Source organism: Azolla caroliniana, unplaced genomic scaffold, assembly GCF_043228905.1.
Source record: "Azolla caroliniana isolate FFs.n. ecotype wild unplaced genomic scaffold, voAzoCaro1.0.p SCAF_12, whole genome shotgun sequence".
Taxonomy (NCBI): Eukaryota; Viridiplantae; Streptophyta; class Polypodiopsida; order Salviniales; family Salviniaceae; genus Azolla; species Azolla caroliniana.
This window is the reverse complement of record NW_028230447.1, coordinates 393,853-409,266: the sequence shown is the minus strand read 5'-3', so window position 1 is coordinate 409,266 and position 15,414 is coordinate 393,853. Positions and strand designations below refer to the sequence as shown.

Genomic DNA, 15,414 nt, shown 5'->3' with positions numbered 1-15,414 from the left:
ATTATTTAAGGAAGTTTGCACATTAATCAGTAATTAATACGCCAATGGGCGATTGGATTGAATCAATCTTGTGACCCTTAGGCAAATCATGGTGCAAGTCAATGAGTGTTTCAGCCATCAACAGGAGGAGTAATGATTGCAGTCTGCAGAGACTCCGAAAAAGTTCAGAAGAGAAGAGATATCAACACTTCTACAGATTATATGTATCTCTCTTGCCATGGACAGACAAATCAAGGTCATTCATTTACCTCTCATCATCGTAAATGCTTCCCTTAACTATGGAGATGGCTCCATTTTGCAGGATTGACCTGTGCAAGACATCTTTCGCACACAAAATTACAATCCATCTTATTTTGAGAATCTTAAACTGTGTAGATGTGGAGATTCTTTGGTCACTTATACATTGATCTTGGTTTGTTGCTCCTCAAAGAAAACCTACATAATGCCTAAAAACCATTTAAATTCCTATGCTATATGATAAGAAGATAGAAACATACATATTGTCTCTTGATTTAGGTTAGGTTTATCATTCTCATTCTCATTTAGCTTTGATGTTAAATGTAGGAAACCATTATCATTTGCATAACATTTTCACATTCAAGTAGATATATATATATATATATATATATATATATATATATGCATACTTTGGGATGGATACCGCTTATACAAATAATTGTTATACACTTATTTCAGGAGAAAAGTATGGACACTTTTTAGATATAATAACCACAACTTAACACTCGAGATACCCCAAAGAAGCTCAGTTTGTGAAAGATAATTTCATCCATAAGTCCATAAGTTGCTTTTATACAAAATGACTATTTTGTGAAAGATAATTTCATCCATAAGTCCATAAGTTGCTTTTATACAAAATGACTATTTCCACCTCGACCAACTTGTGTTGTCAATAAAAAAATAATGTTATTCGAAAAGTGTTGCTATTTGTAGTGACGTGGTTTGACATCTCGATTTGAGAAACGCTACGTGCTACTTATTATAACCACTATGATTTGATTAATGTGCTTTATGTTTTGGACATTGGATGTCATGTCACTCTTACATATATAATATATCCTCCTTGTCCTCTTGGCCTCTTGACCTTTGACTCTTCGCTGTTTTAAATTTCATTTGTAATTAATTACCTTTGCCTTTATATAGCTTCTTGTGGTATATGTAGACAAATGCAATGCTTCAAGAATTAAAGAATGTTTAACTTTCTCTTCATCAAAACCGTTAACGAGGGGAGGAGCATTTTAGACTAGCATTTTAAGTGAGCAATGCTAAACGTACTTTCTATTGACACATGTGCCAGACCAAGCTAAATAGTGATAGTTACAGGTGGCTCAATATTTATCATTTTATATGTAATTCTAATACCCGATGTTTACAATATAACGATCATAAATATGTCTTTCATGAAGCAATTATGTGGTACATACAATATAATTACATTATATAATTAGTATAATTAATGTTCTATTAAAACAAGAGTTATTGAATTCTCTAAAATATTTTAAAACCTATGATCTCATGCACCTACGTCGTCGTAAAGGCATATCTTACGTTGTTGCTTGAAACGAGATATGGTTTCAATGAGCACATTATAAAGAAAGAAGAGTCACAATTGTTGAGTATCGGGAAAAAACGACTACAAGAACTTGCAAAATTGAGCATGCGAATAAAATCGTGTAATATATACCTTATGAAAAATATGTAGTCACTTCTCCGGAATAATTTGCGTACAAAATTTGCCATTACTTGTCATTAACAAGCATCCCAAACATTTTTGTTCAAAAGACTGTATTCTAAAACCTTCCAAAAGTTTCAAATATTAGATACTTGTGCATGTCATATCATATATGCTCTTGGAACAAGGACGGTATGAGTGACGTGGCATGGATTGTGATTAATAGCCAAGGGTCAACATGACAATAACATGTAATGTGAACTTGGTTGACAATCACACACACACATGTCATCATTGAAAATGAAGTAAGATGATGTCATGCACACACATGAAGAGGCACAATAACTAACTCGTGGATTAGATTTAGAATTTTTATCGTCCATAAAGAGGCCAGTTTTGACCTATGGGACAAATTAGTTACATTTTGATACCATGATGTAACTTCAATACCTAACTTGTGAGATTGAGTGCGAAGTAGTGTAAGGGCTCTACGAGTATTACTACTCATACTGGTAATGAGAAAAGCTTGGATACGATCAATAGGCATTCATGCTTTATATTGATCTGACCAACATTCAGGGTTGACATTTGCAATGTAGTATTCTAGCTTTGTCCTCTTAGCATCTTCCCATTTCATCCTTAACGATTCCGCCAACCTTTCCTCAATCATTACATAATGCATAACATCGCCCGAAAGCTCTAAAAGTTCATCCACACCCCATCTTTTTAACCATTTCCTTATGTCAACAACCCAACCGGATGATAGAATCTTACTCTTATGATTCTTTTGTAGCTTACATCCAACATTCCAAGCAAGATGTGGTAATCGATGATTCGGCATATTCTTGCCTTTTGTAATGTATTTATATACTCATTGGAGTGCTAATATTTCTATGGGCTGAACATCTATTTCCAAGAGCATAACCTGGTAAGAGGTAGTGCATTTAACCCCTAATTGCCTCCTTAAAAACATCTTTTGAATTTTCTCAATCTCATTCCATGCATTAAGAGAGATGGTGCCACCCCATACTTCTACTCCGTAAAGCAATATTTGAGTTACCATGGCATTGGACAACATTAGTTTTACTTCCCATCCACAAGTATCACTTTGGTTGCATTGGTTCTCCAAAAGGTAATACGATTTCCAACCAGCTTGGAGCCTAAAATCAAAGCATGCACTCCATTTATTTACAGTGACGGGTACATCAATACCAAGATATTTAAAGCTTTGAACAAATTGTATATGTTCACCTCTATATGTGAGCATTGGGTAATGATGAAGTTTGATGGTTTGCATTACCATCAATTTTGTTTTCTCCACATTGACTGCTAGTCCACTACTATGGCAAAATTCTTCTAATACCCCAAGTAAATGTTGCATACTATCAACATCATATGGGAAGAGTACCACATCATTTGCATATAGAAGCAATAATATAACATGTTGCATCAATTTGGGGGCATTCAATCCTTCTTCTCTTGTAACCTTATTCACCACTTCTTCTAATTTATCAATATATAAGCCAAAGAGTGCGGGTGATAGTGGACATCCTTGGTTGACCCCCATGTTACTTAAAAAAGGGGATTGCCAACAAATCAGTAAAAGAGACCAGATTCAATTGCTAAGTTTGGAATTTCGATTGGAGTCTAAAAGGCGAGACACATTCCCCCGTTTCTTCTCGAAATGAAATGCGCATTTATTATTGGGAAGGACCAACAAGAGATGCTGGTGTGATGGGGTTAAATATGATTCTCAAATTCCTTTGCGACAATCGAATTGAATTCGCAACACGGGACGGGATGTTCCGTGCCCAACACATCTCTCTCTCTCTCTCTCTCTCTCTCTCTCTCATGTGTCTCACTTGACTTTATTTTGTAAGCCTTCCTTTTTGTTTTCCTGCATTTCTCAAAAAAGGTTTGTAATCCCTTGTGTTGACTTAAGTAAAGGAGCAATGGCGAATCACTCAAAAGAGAGAGAGAGAGAGAGAGAGAGAGAGAGAGAGAGAGAGAGAAGAGAGAGAGTTTGAGTTCTATTCAAATTTTGTAAGGATCTATATATTTTGTATATTTGTATATCATTGACTAATGCTGCCATATAGAGATAGATAGATAGATAGATAGATAGATTAGCTTGAGAAAGACACTCTGTTTCAATCAAATCTAAATCTCCTTGTTTTCTCCTTTAAATCTACCTTTGGATGCACCATACTTAGCACACAAAAACCCACTTCATGACACAAAATAATTGATTTCCCCCCCCACCCCACATGTCAAATCCAAGAAGAAGAAGAAGAAGAAGTAATTCCATGGATTGATGGATCCACATCTGACATAAACTCTCTCCATCCAGAGTCTGACACATAGATCTTCTTGCTACGTGGGCCATGGAATGGTGACCTAGATTTCTCTCTCTCTCTCTCTCTCTCTCGGGTCAACACTGTTCATTTTCCTCTATTATTCTGGCTCCTATACGTATGCACATACGTATCCATTTTTTTTTTTTTGCCTGTATCCGTCTACAAATCCTCCTCATAAATGGCATTGCTCTTCCATTCAAAATCTATTCCAATCGATGCTTGCGGCAAGAATTGTGTGGCCTGATGATATTACAGTACATATATAGATATATGTCACAAATGCACCAGATATTGAGCGTTCATCGTGATTCACATCTATCCTTAAACCTTGCCTAATCATCATTGGATTGTCTCGTAGGCATCATCATCATCATCATCATCTACTGATTGAATCCTCTAATATCTGTACCCATCTCTATCTATCTATGCACAGATCAGTTGCGCATACCGATTTGCTTTTCTAAACATCTAAATTAATCCTCTAAATCGCATAACCACCTCCTTGATATTGTGCAATGACTTCATTTCCAAGTATTGATCAAGATCTTGGGGTGTCCTGGGTAGGAGGATCAGAAAGATTCAATAGTGAGGATGATGAAGAAGCCCTGAAATGGGCTGCTCTTGAGAAACTGCCCACGTATGATAGAGTTCGGAAAGGGTTTCTTCGTAATGTTGCAGAGAATGGTGCGAGCTTCCGCGAAGTGGTGGAAGTAAGCAAGCTTGGTTTTCTTGAAAAGAAGCAATTTGTAGATAAGATTCTTCGCGTCGTCGAAGATGATAATGAGCAGTTTCTGCGCAAGCTCCGGACAAGAATTGACAAGTAAGAAATCCGGTTGCAGGCCACTCTCTATATCTGTCTAGAATTATTCAAAGAAGCGATCATGAATGCATAAAATCAAAGATGTGGTCATATATGTACACACGTACATATTATGTTTTTTTGTATTGGAACTAAATGCCATACATACTCTTGTGTATCTCTGTGACAGAGTTGGGATTGAGTTACCTAAGATCGAGGTCCGATTTGAACATCTCAAGGTTGTAGCCAATGTGCATGTAGGAAGCAGAGCACTGCCCACTCTTATCAACTTCACAACCGACTTATTGGAGGTAATATACAATACAATCACACATGGCTGTAGAAGATAATTTGGTATGGAATTTTTTCTTTTCTTTATTATGGTGGTTGTTGAAACAACCCATGCATTGCCCTAGCTAGGCACCAGTACCTATCTTAACTGAAAGAAAGTGGTATGTAAACAGGGAGTTTTTAGCTTCCTACTACCAATCAAAAGAAGAGTTCTCAACATTCTTGATGATGTCAGTGGTATCATCAAACCCTCCAGGTTGGTATCTGATACCGTGTTATTTCATGGCATGCTAACATCTCATAGAAAATTAGAGTAAAGAATCTACCGATGTTTGTCGGCAGGATGACATTACTGCTAGGACCTCCTAGCTCAGGAAAGACTACTTTCCTGCTTGCTCTTGCAGGAAAACTACCTCCTGATCTCAAAGTAAGTGTTGACGTTCGATTCTAATTATTTATTGCAAACTCCCAAGTGGACTATTTCTCCATTGTGCCCTAGCCTCATGAATATAACCAAAAACAAAACGATGATATCGTATTTGTAGGTATCAGGCAAGGTAACCTACAATGGATATGAGATGTCTGAATTCATCCCACAGCGCACATCAGCTTACATTAGCCAGCATGATACACAACTAAGCACCTTGACTGTTCGTGAAACACTCGATTTCTCCAGCCGTTGCCAAGGTGTTGGATCACGATATGGTCAGTATAAATGGTGTACATGTCCGTGAAAGTCTGAATAAGAAAATCTAGTAAGAGTTTAATTAGAAGAAACCATCCTCTCAAAGTATACCATGTTTTGATTCCTTCAAAGATATGCTTGTGGAGTTGTTGAAGAGAGAGAAAGACGCTGGGATAAAGCCGGACCCTGATGCAGACATATTCATGAAGGTAAGTTATATATCATAGATTTTACTTGACATGAGACATGCATCCTAATGAATGATGTCATACACTTTCTTTTTTCAGGCAATTGCCATGGAAGGTCATGAAACAAATATTGTTACAGATTATGTATTGAAGGTAAATTGCAAAAAGGAAAGGTGTGTTGTTTCATGGAAACACACTATATGATTAAACTAAACCTTTAACATTTTACAGATGCTTGGACTTGACATCTGCGCTGACATATTAGTTGGAGACCAAATGATACGAGGAATTTCAGGCGGGCAGAAAAAGCGTGTCACAACAGGTGTATAATGCTGCTTTAGAAAGAAAATAAGTTTATGTTAGACTTCCTATGAATAAATAAATATGAGTAGCCTTAAGGCATCCATATGAGTGATGCAAAGCAGCACACAGCAGGTGGATAATGCTACTTAAGAAAGAAAATAACATATGCTAAACTTCCTATGCAAAAAAATCATATATTACAAATATGAGTAGCATCAAGGCATCCATATGAGTGATGCAAAGCAGCAGATTGTTCAAATAACAGTATCATTCGGTTTCTCACCATTTCATATGCTGCTCCTAGGTGAGATGCTTGTGGGACCAGCAAAAGCTCTCTTCATGGATGAGATCTCTACAGGGTTGGACAGCTCAACCACATTCCAAATTCTTAAATGTTTGAGGCACATTGTACACGTGATGGATGCAACCATGGTGGTCTCTCTTCTACAACCCTCACCAGAGAGTTACGAGCTCTTTGATGATATTATCCTCCTTGCAGAGGGTGGAATTGTCTATCAAGGTCCTCGGGAGCATGTTCTTGAATTTTTTGAATTGATGGGATTTCGATGTCCAGAAAGAAAAAGTGTTGCTGATTTTCTTCAAGAGGTAGGTATACATGCATTGATTTGCTAGTAGATAAGTATTCTGCAAGCATATGATTTTGGGAAGCACAATATGAAACAATTTTTCTTCTTTTGTGATACCAGATAATGTCTAGGAAAGATCAAGAGCAATATTGGGCAGACAAAACTCAACCATACAGATACATTTCTGCAGAGGAATTCTCCAATTCCTTCCAATCTTTCCACACTGGCCAGCTTCTTAAGGAGGAGCTTAGTGTTCCATTCGATAAGTCGACAAGTCATCCAGCAGCACTATCAACTAGAAAATATGGTATTAGCAAGAAAGATCTATTTAAGGCATGCATCCAGAGAGAACTGCTGCTCATGAAGCGGAACTCCTTCTTGTATGTCTTCAAAACATCCCAGGTATCACAGTTTCGACCTATTGCAACTCAATTTCTTAAATTTTAAGGAGAATATTTATCTCTAACTATTCTCTTGTTTTGCAATCATTAAAACAGCTATTTGTGGTAGCCATCGTTGCAATGACTGTTTTCCTCAGAACCGAACTCCATCAGAATTCTATTGCAGATGGAAATTTGTACCTGGGTGCACTATTCTTTGGACTAGTCATCATCATGTTCAATGGTTTCGCAGAGCTGATTACAGTTGTTAATCGCCTCCCTGTGTATTATAAGCAAAGGCAGCAACTGTTCTATCCTGCATGGGCTTATTCCATACCAACTATAATTTTAGGAATACCTTTATCCATGTTAGGTTCGTTTATATGGACATGCTTAACATATTATGTCATCGGATTCTCTCCAGAACCTGACAGGTTGGTACATTATATTTGAGATGAATATTGGAGTATATATATATATATATGTTAATCCATGGTGATAATCATTCCACATATCGACCTCTGGTCGATGCAGATTTTTTAGGCAGCTGTTTCTATTCTTCTGCCTATCTCAAATGGCCCTTGGGCTTTTCCGCTTCCTTGGTTCAGTTGGAAGGTCGACAATAATATCTAGCTCATTTGGAACTTTAGCACTAATGGTTGTCTTCATAATGGGAGGTTTTGTCATCTCTGGAGGTAAACCATCTTTGGAACTGATATTATGGTTTTCAATGCAGTACGTCAGCCTATTAAAAACTGGATAAGTTGATCAATTCTAATGTGGGATGTCTGTCACCCTGGCAGATCAAATCCCCAAATGGTGGATTTGGGCTTATTGGATCTCACCATTGATGTACGCACAGAATAGTTTGGCAACAAATGAGTTCCTTGCAGATCGCTGGAAAATGGTAAGAATGTTTCACTGCATCTGAGGTACTCCCTCTCTATAAGAAGCTGCTTACATTGTACCTGTCTATAAACACAGCCCTACAATGGGAGTATCAATGCAAATACAATCGGCACGGCTGTTTTGAAGTTAAGAGGACTCCATTCTGAGAGATACTGGTATTGGATCGGCATTGGCTCTTTGATTGGGTTTACCATGCTGTTCAATATCTTGTTTACAATGGCTTTGACCTATCTCAATCGTACGCAATTCTAACCATTTTAAACCATTTGACATGAGTGCCTGGTTAAAAATATGTTGTGTCAATTCGTAGTTGAGTCTTTCTCTAATGCAATGGAGTCCTACTTTGAATTACGTACAGCACTTAGTAGCCCACAATCAATGTCATCTGAAGAAAATAACGAGAGAGAATTTCCACAACAAGAGATAGCACAAGGTTCTCAAGGTATTAAACAATACAGATAGAAATGAACTTTTAATGGTTTACCTACAATAATCAATGCTTAATGCGATTGGTCAACTTCATGATCAGCAGATATAAATTTAGGTAAGGTGGGGCCATCCAACATCATCTCTGGAAGAAGCAATAGAGACAAGAGAGGTAAGGTGGGGCCATCCAGCATCATCCCTAGAGAAAGCAATAGAGATAAAGTCCAAAAGAGAGGAATGGTGCTTCCTTTCCAACCACTCTCTATGTCCTTCAAATCTGTGAACTATTATGTTGACATGCCCCCAGTAAGTTTACAATCCAATTCAAACAGTGATTTGTCGATGTGAATTCCACAATTGCTTCTCATGGTTTAGGTCTTTATTAATGCAGGAAATGAAGAAACAGGATATGGCTGAATTGGACAGGCTCCAACTGCTACAAGAGGTGTCTGGGGCTTTTAGACCTGGGATCCTTACAGCTTTAATGGGTGTGAGTGGAGCAGGAAAGACCACTCTCTTGGATGTTTTAGCTGGAAGAAAGACAGGAGGCTACATAGAGGGTGACATCAGGATTTCCGGATACCCTAAAAACCAAGAAACCTTTGCTAGAATCTCAGGATACTGCGAACAGAACGATATACACTCACCCAACGTCACTGTGAGAGAGTCTCTGGTGTACTCTGCATGGCTTCGCCTGCCAAAAGACGTCGACAACGAAACCAGAATGGTAAATGAATGGGGGGGGGGATCTCTTGTGATCCTTTCTATGTGAATCTTCATCTCAAATCTACAAGACAAAATAACTCTTCTGTTTTTTGGAGTTTTTGCTGATATCGAATCCTATCTGCTGCTGTTGCCCACAGATGTTTGTTGAGGAGGTTATGGAGCTCATAGAGCTCAATCCTATTAAAGATGCATTAGTAGGACTACCTGGTGTGAGTGGCCTTTCAACAGAGCAAAGGAAGAGGCTGACAATAGCCGTGGAGCTGGTTGCCAACCCTTCCATTCTCTTCATGGATGAGCCAACCTCTGGTTTGGATGCACGAGCCGCAGCAATTGTGATGAGGACTGTGCGCAATACAGTGGACACAGGTCGAACAGTCGTGTGCACCATTCATCAGCCTAGCATTGACATACTCGAGGCTTTCGATGAGGTGCTTCATATGTAGCCGCATTATGGAAGTTGTGATGTTGTGCATAGCATTGATATGTTAAAAAAGTCTTCTCAAACTGACTCCTTCATTGATGCCAATATCTTGCAGCTGCTTCTGTTGAAACGAGGAGGTCAAGTGATCTATTCAGGTCCGCTCGGACATCACTCTTCCAAACTTATACATTATTTCCAGGTAAACACCACTCTGGATGCATGATATACACCGTGATGTGTTCAAATTTATTTATACTCAAGCTTATAATTTAAATTCATGATTTCGTTCTGTAGTCTATTTCTGGAGTGCCCCATATCAAGGAAGGATACAACCCAGCAACATGGATGCTTGATATCTCCTCTTTGTCAGCTGAGGCTCGCCTCGGCATTGACTTTGCTCAGATTTACAAAGACTCTGCTCTCCATACGTAAGAATCCGGAATCTTATCTTTGTTTCTACTTTATTTCAAACTTGATACTAGTTCATAATCTTATTCATACATATATTTATCAATGAGCAAGTCTACTCAAGAGCTCGTGGATCAACTGAGCACTCCTAATGTGGATTCCAAAGATCTGTTCTTCACAACTAAATACTCTCAAAGCTTTTGGGAGCAATGCATGGCATGTTTTTGGAAGCAACATTGGTCATACTGGCGCAATCCTTACTATAATGCTGTGCGTTTAATGTTCACAACTGCACTAGGTTTGCTAATCGGAACAACATTTTGGAACCTTGGTCTAAAGCGGTAAGAGTTCTTTGGTACTACTATTCATGAGTTTGTTTGTACATGTTATTGCAGTTCAAACCTTTGTGAACTCACATTTAGTATCACTTCTAAATCAAATATGCAGAACAACGATTCAAGATGTTAGCAATGTTATGGGTGCACTTTATGCAACAACCCTGTTTCTTGGGTTCAGTAATTCATCTACGGTTCAGCCTGTGGTCGCGGTTGAGAGGACTGTTTTTTATCGTGAAAGGGGCGCTGGGATGTACTCTGCCTTGGCATATGCATTTGCTCAAGTAAGTGATGTACTTATATATGTCTTAGTAGAACATGAGGCAATGGTATAGGTGTTCTAACCTTTCTGTGTGTATGTATAGGCAGGCATTGAGGTACCCTACGTATTTCTTCAAACTCTCTTATATGTTCCCATCGTGTACGCAATGATCGGCTTTGAATGGACTGCAGTCAAGTTTTTCTACTTCCTTTTCTTCATGTTCTTCATCCTCCTCTGTTTCACCTACTACGGCATGATGACTGTTGCAATCACTCCGAACCTGAGTTTTGCATCGATCATCTCCTCCTCCTTCTTTAGCTTTTTGAACTTGTTCTCGGGCTTCATGATTCCCCGACTGGTATAAAAGACTGCATTGATCCAATACCAAGAATTGAAGTTCAATGTCTCAAAGTTTATGCATACTTTCATAGAAAGTACTGATAAGCAATAATGTTTTTTTGTCTTCTTCAATGATGCAGAGTATCCCTATATGGTGGAGATGGTATTACTGGGCAAATCCCATTTCATGGTCATTGTATGGATTGGTTGGATCCCAACTCGGGGACATTGATGCTCCCCTGCCCAATCCCGACCTCCCTGGGAGACAACAATCTGTGAAGCAATACATAGAGGACAATTATGGATACAACCATGATTTCCTAGGGGTTGTAGCTGTTGTACATGTGGGGTTTACCTTATTGTTCATGTTTGTTTTCGGCTATGGCATCAAGAAGTTAAATTTCCAGAAACGTTGAGCTTAGGTAAAAAATCACCAAATACATTATCATGGTAAGGAGTCACTATGTACATTAGCATCATCACAATCAATACTTCCTCGAAACAGTTTACGGGATGCTAGATCCAAACGTACGAAGTTCAGAGGTAGCTGCTGAGAGAACCACCTTCCAGGGAGTTAATATGTACTACATTTTCAAGGAGATTTTTCTCCCATATTTTGGTGATTCCAACTTCATTCATCAGTTACCAACCATTCTTCCTACAATCATTGTTACTCTTTATGAAACATCCCAACCAGAAATTAATGCAAGCAATGGTTAGATTGTTATTAGATTGCCAATCTTCCTTCCCACAAAGTATATCCCTTCTTTGTGTCTCAATGGAGAAGCATAAAAACAACTATCGGATCTACATACAATAAAGAGACAAGGAGTTTGAAAATAAGCATCATATTGCACCAAATATGAAAGCAAGGAACATGAAAATGGGAGGTGTGTACCTTAAAGGCGACATAGTTATATATTATGTGCATTGAATTCTACTCAAAAGGCGTGACCTTTATAATGATGTATAGGATAGAAAAGATGGTTGATGATCAATTGATGATATTGACGCCAAAGATGTGTATGTATCCTTGGAAAACTAATAATAAGATTTAACTTCAAAACCATATGGTAACAAAGATAAGGATTAATTTGTAATACCATAAGACCAACATTCTACACAAGATTTCTTTGGATCATACATTACCGGGAGGGTTAGGACAACTATCTTTTCGTACGAAGGTGGGGATTCAAATTCCCCTAGGGATAATAGTCGATAGGCAAGAACCTCACCAATCTTATCAAAGATATTGATATAGAATCGCCCTATTCCTTTGGCTCATGCATAAACATTGATGTTGGGGGTCCATGGGAATAGCAATCGATGAAAGTTATACAAGTGGCGTTCAAGTCCTAGAAAGACTCCTTGGACATGGGAGGATCTTGGACTTAAAACATAGGAATACGACCCCCATGGGAAGAACTCTTTAGTATTCTACCAAACCTAATGATTATTCCGAATAGCGTCTAATTTTATGTAATGAGATTTGTCTTTGACTGTCCTTCAAGAATGGAAGGAGCCGGTGTCGTGAGGATTTTCGGTTATGGTAAGAAAACCGGGTGGAGCAAATAAAAACGGGACGTGCAACATTGCGCGTGCACTTAGGGGATTTGTAAAATAAGAATAAGAAAACAAATGTAAAGTGTACGGTGCTAAAGTACACCACAAAGTTCATGAAGTGTAAATGTGATGTGCACTTAGGTGCACATCATACATGCACATGTAGACTAAAGGGGAGTGCATAGAAGTATGGTTCTAATAAATAGAGGCCATGGTAGTGTGTGTGCGAAAATGAGAGGAGAGGGAGTTAAGGCCTCATCAATCTCTCCTCCTAAGATCAAGGCAAATATTCCCCTTTGAAAAGAGTGGAATATTTGGCCTCTCTTTTTGTAATGAGCCTCACCCCTTTCTACTATAAAAAGGGATGAGGGGTCATTCTTGAGGGGCTCGCCATTTTGTCGTTGGAGGTAGACCCTTATGGTTTTGGTTCTTCTATCTCTTAGCCCTATTTTTCGTTTTAGGGTTTTGGCTCTAGTTTCCGCTCTCTATCATTTTCTTCTCTTGATTAGGGTTTAGTTCTTCTTCTTATTCTTCCTATTCGGTTAGGTTTTATTCTAGTTGAGCTTGAGTACGGCCGATACGGCCGCGGTTGTAAATCGTATTGTGGCTTTCGTGCCCTATAATGGAATTAGCTTGATGAATCTTGTCTCGATCTAGCTCTTTCTCTTGTCAATCTTCGCACATTGTTCTTCCCCCTTTACTCCCAAGTCCAAGACCCCCGCGGTCCCGCCTTATCCGACACGCACGCGCGGATTTTCCACGACACCGGTTCACAGGATGATCGTAGAGTGTATGGCATTGATCCAAGAGAGTTGGTTCGTAGAGGAATGGGGCAAGGGACAAACACACAATTGGAGAGCTCAAGAATGGACGAATCCCTTTTAAGAAAGAATCTATTAATTCTTTATTCTCATAAGATAACAAAAAGCCTTGTGTAGGTGCAATTATTCATGTCACTTCACTTCATTGGCATGTTGCGGTCTTTGGTTCAGGATGGCCCAACTACCCCTAGGGGGAAAAGAAACTAGGGATAAAAGAAGTTAGTTGTTGTTGATGAGGTTGAAGATTAACATCTACTTTGTGATTCCCCATAAAGTAGTAGCATGGCACACCCAAGTAGAAAATTGAATCGACAGTTTTTGCTTTGCTCCTAATATTTTTGCAACCACCATGTCGTGGAGAGGAGTTTCCTTTATGTTAGCTAGTTTTACATCTTCGTTTGGAGGGTTTACCTTGTTATATAATGTCCTCAATATTGTTGGGACAACAAGACCTTTTTTGTATTATAATGTATACACACAAACAAACAAACAAACATGCATCGCTTTTTTGTGGTGAAAGTGGTGTATGTGTATGTGTGTATATATATGCACCACTTTCACTAAAAAAAGAGAGAGGAAGGTAGACGGATAGATCAATTATCAATCTCCATCATAGGTCAAGTATGATTCCATGGCTAGGATCAAATTAGGATTCTCTCAAAAGTATGACTTTGATGTTACAATGTCTACATTAGAGTTCAAAATCGGCCAATTATTATCCTAAAAATAAAACTATGTATTAACAACAATCATTTTCAACTCTTGGTTGTACCACGCTCTCCCAACTATTGGATACCCTAGATATAAAGACACTTGGTAAGTATATCTTAGAGCTAAAACAACATGGAGAGAATAAGCTACAAAATGTTAACCATAACTTTTCTAATATTCACCAACATATAACCTCTAAAATGTTTCAAAAGTAGTAGGGGACAATGAAGGTGGACACACATGCACCACTCAGCCTCTCCGTTGTTGAAGCAGAAAACCAAAGAACAACCAAATACCCTCGGATATTGGGCCTCAAAGTCACTCGTTGTGCAAAAAGGCAATTAAGAAGATAAGGGAATATGAGTTACTTTGTCTAGAAGCTATGGTCAAGATACCTTTTGTGTCGGGACCACAGGCCACACCCACATCGAAACCCTTTGACCTCCCGCTGTCATGATATGGCAAGACTCGAACCCATGACCTTAGGTTATATGGGTCGAGCTCTTGACCATTAGAACATCTATTGTAATACGTAGGATATTATTTTCATTTACATTTTATTATAGGAAATTAGTGTATATTCCAGATTTCTCTGGAACATTCTAGAAGCTTCAGGATTACTCCTGAAAACACTATAAAAGAGGGCACTAGGCATTATGTTGAATCAAATTGGTTCAACGCCAGTCTTAAGCCTTTTAGCCACCGTTGTATATTCTCTTCATATAATAAATATCTTTCTTATCATCACTCTCTCTCTCTCTCTCTCTCTCTCTCTCTCTCTCTCTCTTTCTCTCTGTCTCGCTCACTTCTTCCTTCTCTCGAAGAAGTTCCACACCTCTCATAGTACTAATCCTTCGTTTAGTACTAATTCCTTCTCTGTCTCAGTACTGTTCATGACAGTTTGAACCAATTTTCCTACCTTCTGTCTCTCTCATTTCCTACTAATCTTTTATTCCTCTTTTCTTTCATCCCATGGCCACTGTTAGCGCTGAAGAATATCACTCTGTTTTCTCGGAATTCCAATGCTTGAAGGAGAAGTTCCATGCTTTGGAACAAGAAAACCAACGGTTGCTGGGGGATCTTCAGCAAATCTCCTTAGAAAAGCAGCAAACGCAACAACAACATGGGGAACTTGCGTTACGCGTGCAACAACTCGAAGCCACCATCGTAGCGATGCAACAACATGGGCCCGGAACACAAGGGATTCATAAAG

The 15,414-nt window shown here is 38.6% G+C and overlaps 1 protein-coding gene across 1 annotated transcript; it reads left to right on the top strand.

Annotated features, from left to right (window-relative positions):
• Positions 1–4,522: 4,522 nt before the first annotated feature.
• LOC147856690 (pleiotropic drug resistance protein 1-like) lies at positions 4,523–12,173 on the top strand. Its single transcript, XM_087328195.1, has 24 exons — positions 4,523–4,867; positions 5,037–5,157; positions 5,311–5,393; positions 5,480–5,564; positions 5,683–5,842; positions 5,955–6,031; positions 6,110–6,163; positions 6,242–6,332; positions 6,618–6,919; positions 7,021–7,302; positions 7,398–7,714; positions 7,815–7,975; positions 8,084–8,187; positions 8,265–8,427; positions 8,548–8,631; positions 8,719–8,921; positions 9,007–9,342; positions 9,479–9,769; positions 9,878–9,961; positions 10,057–10,190; positions 10,281–10,511; positions 10,618–10,789; positions 10,871–11,125; positions 11,247–12,173. Exons 1-24 carry the CDS (start codon positions 4,563–4,565, stop codon positions 11,520–11,522), a joined length of 4,371 nt encoding a protein of 1,456 aa, XP_087184321.1. The 5' UTR covers positions 4,523–4,562; the 3' UTR covers positions 11,523–12,173.
• Positions 12,174–15,414: the final 3,241 nt, after the last annotated feature.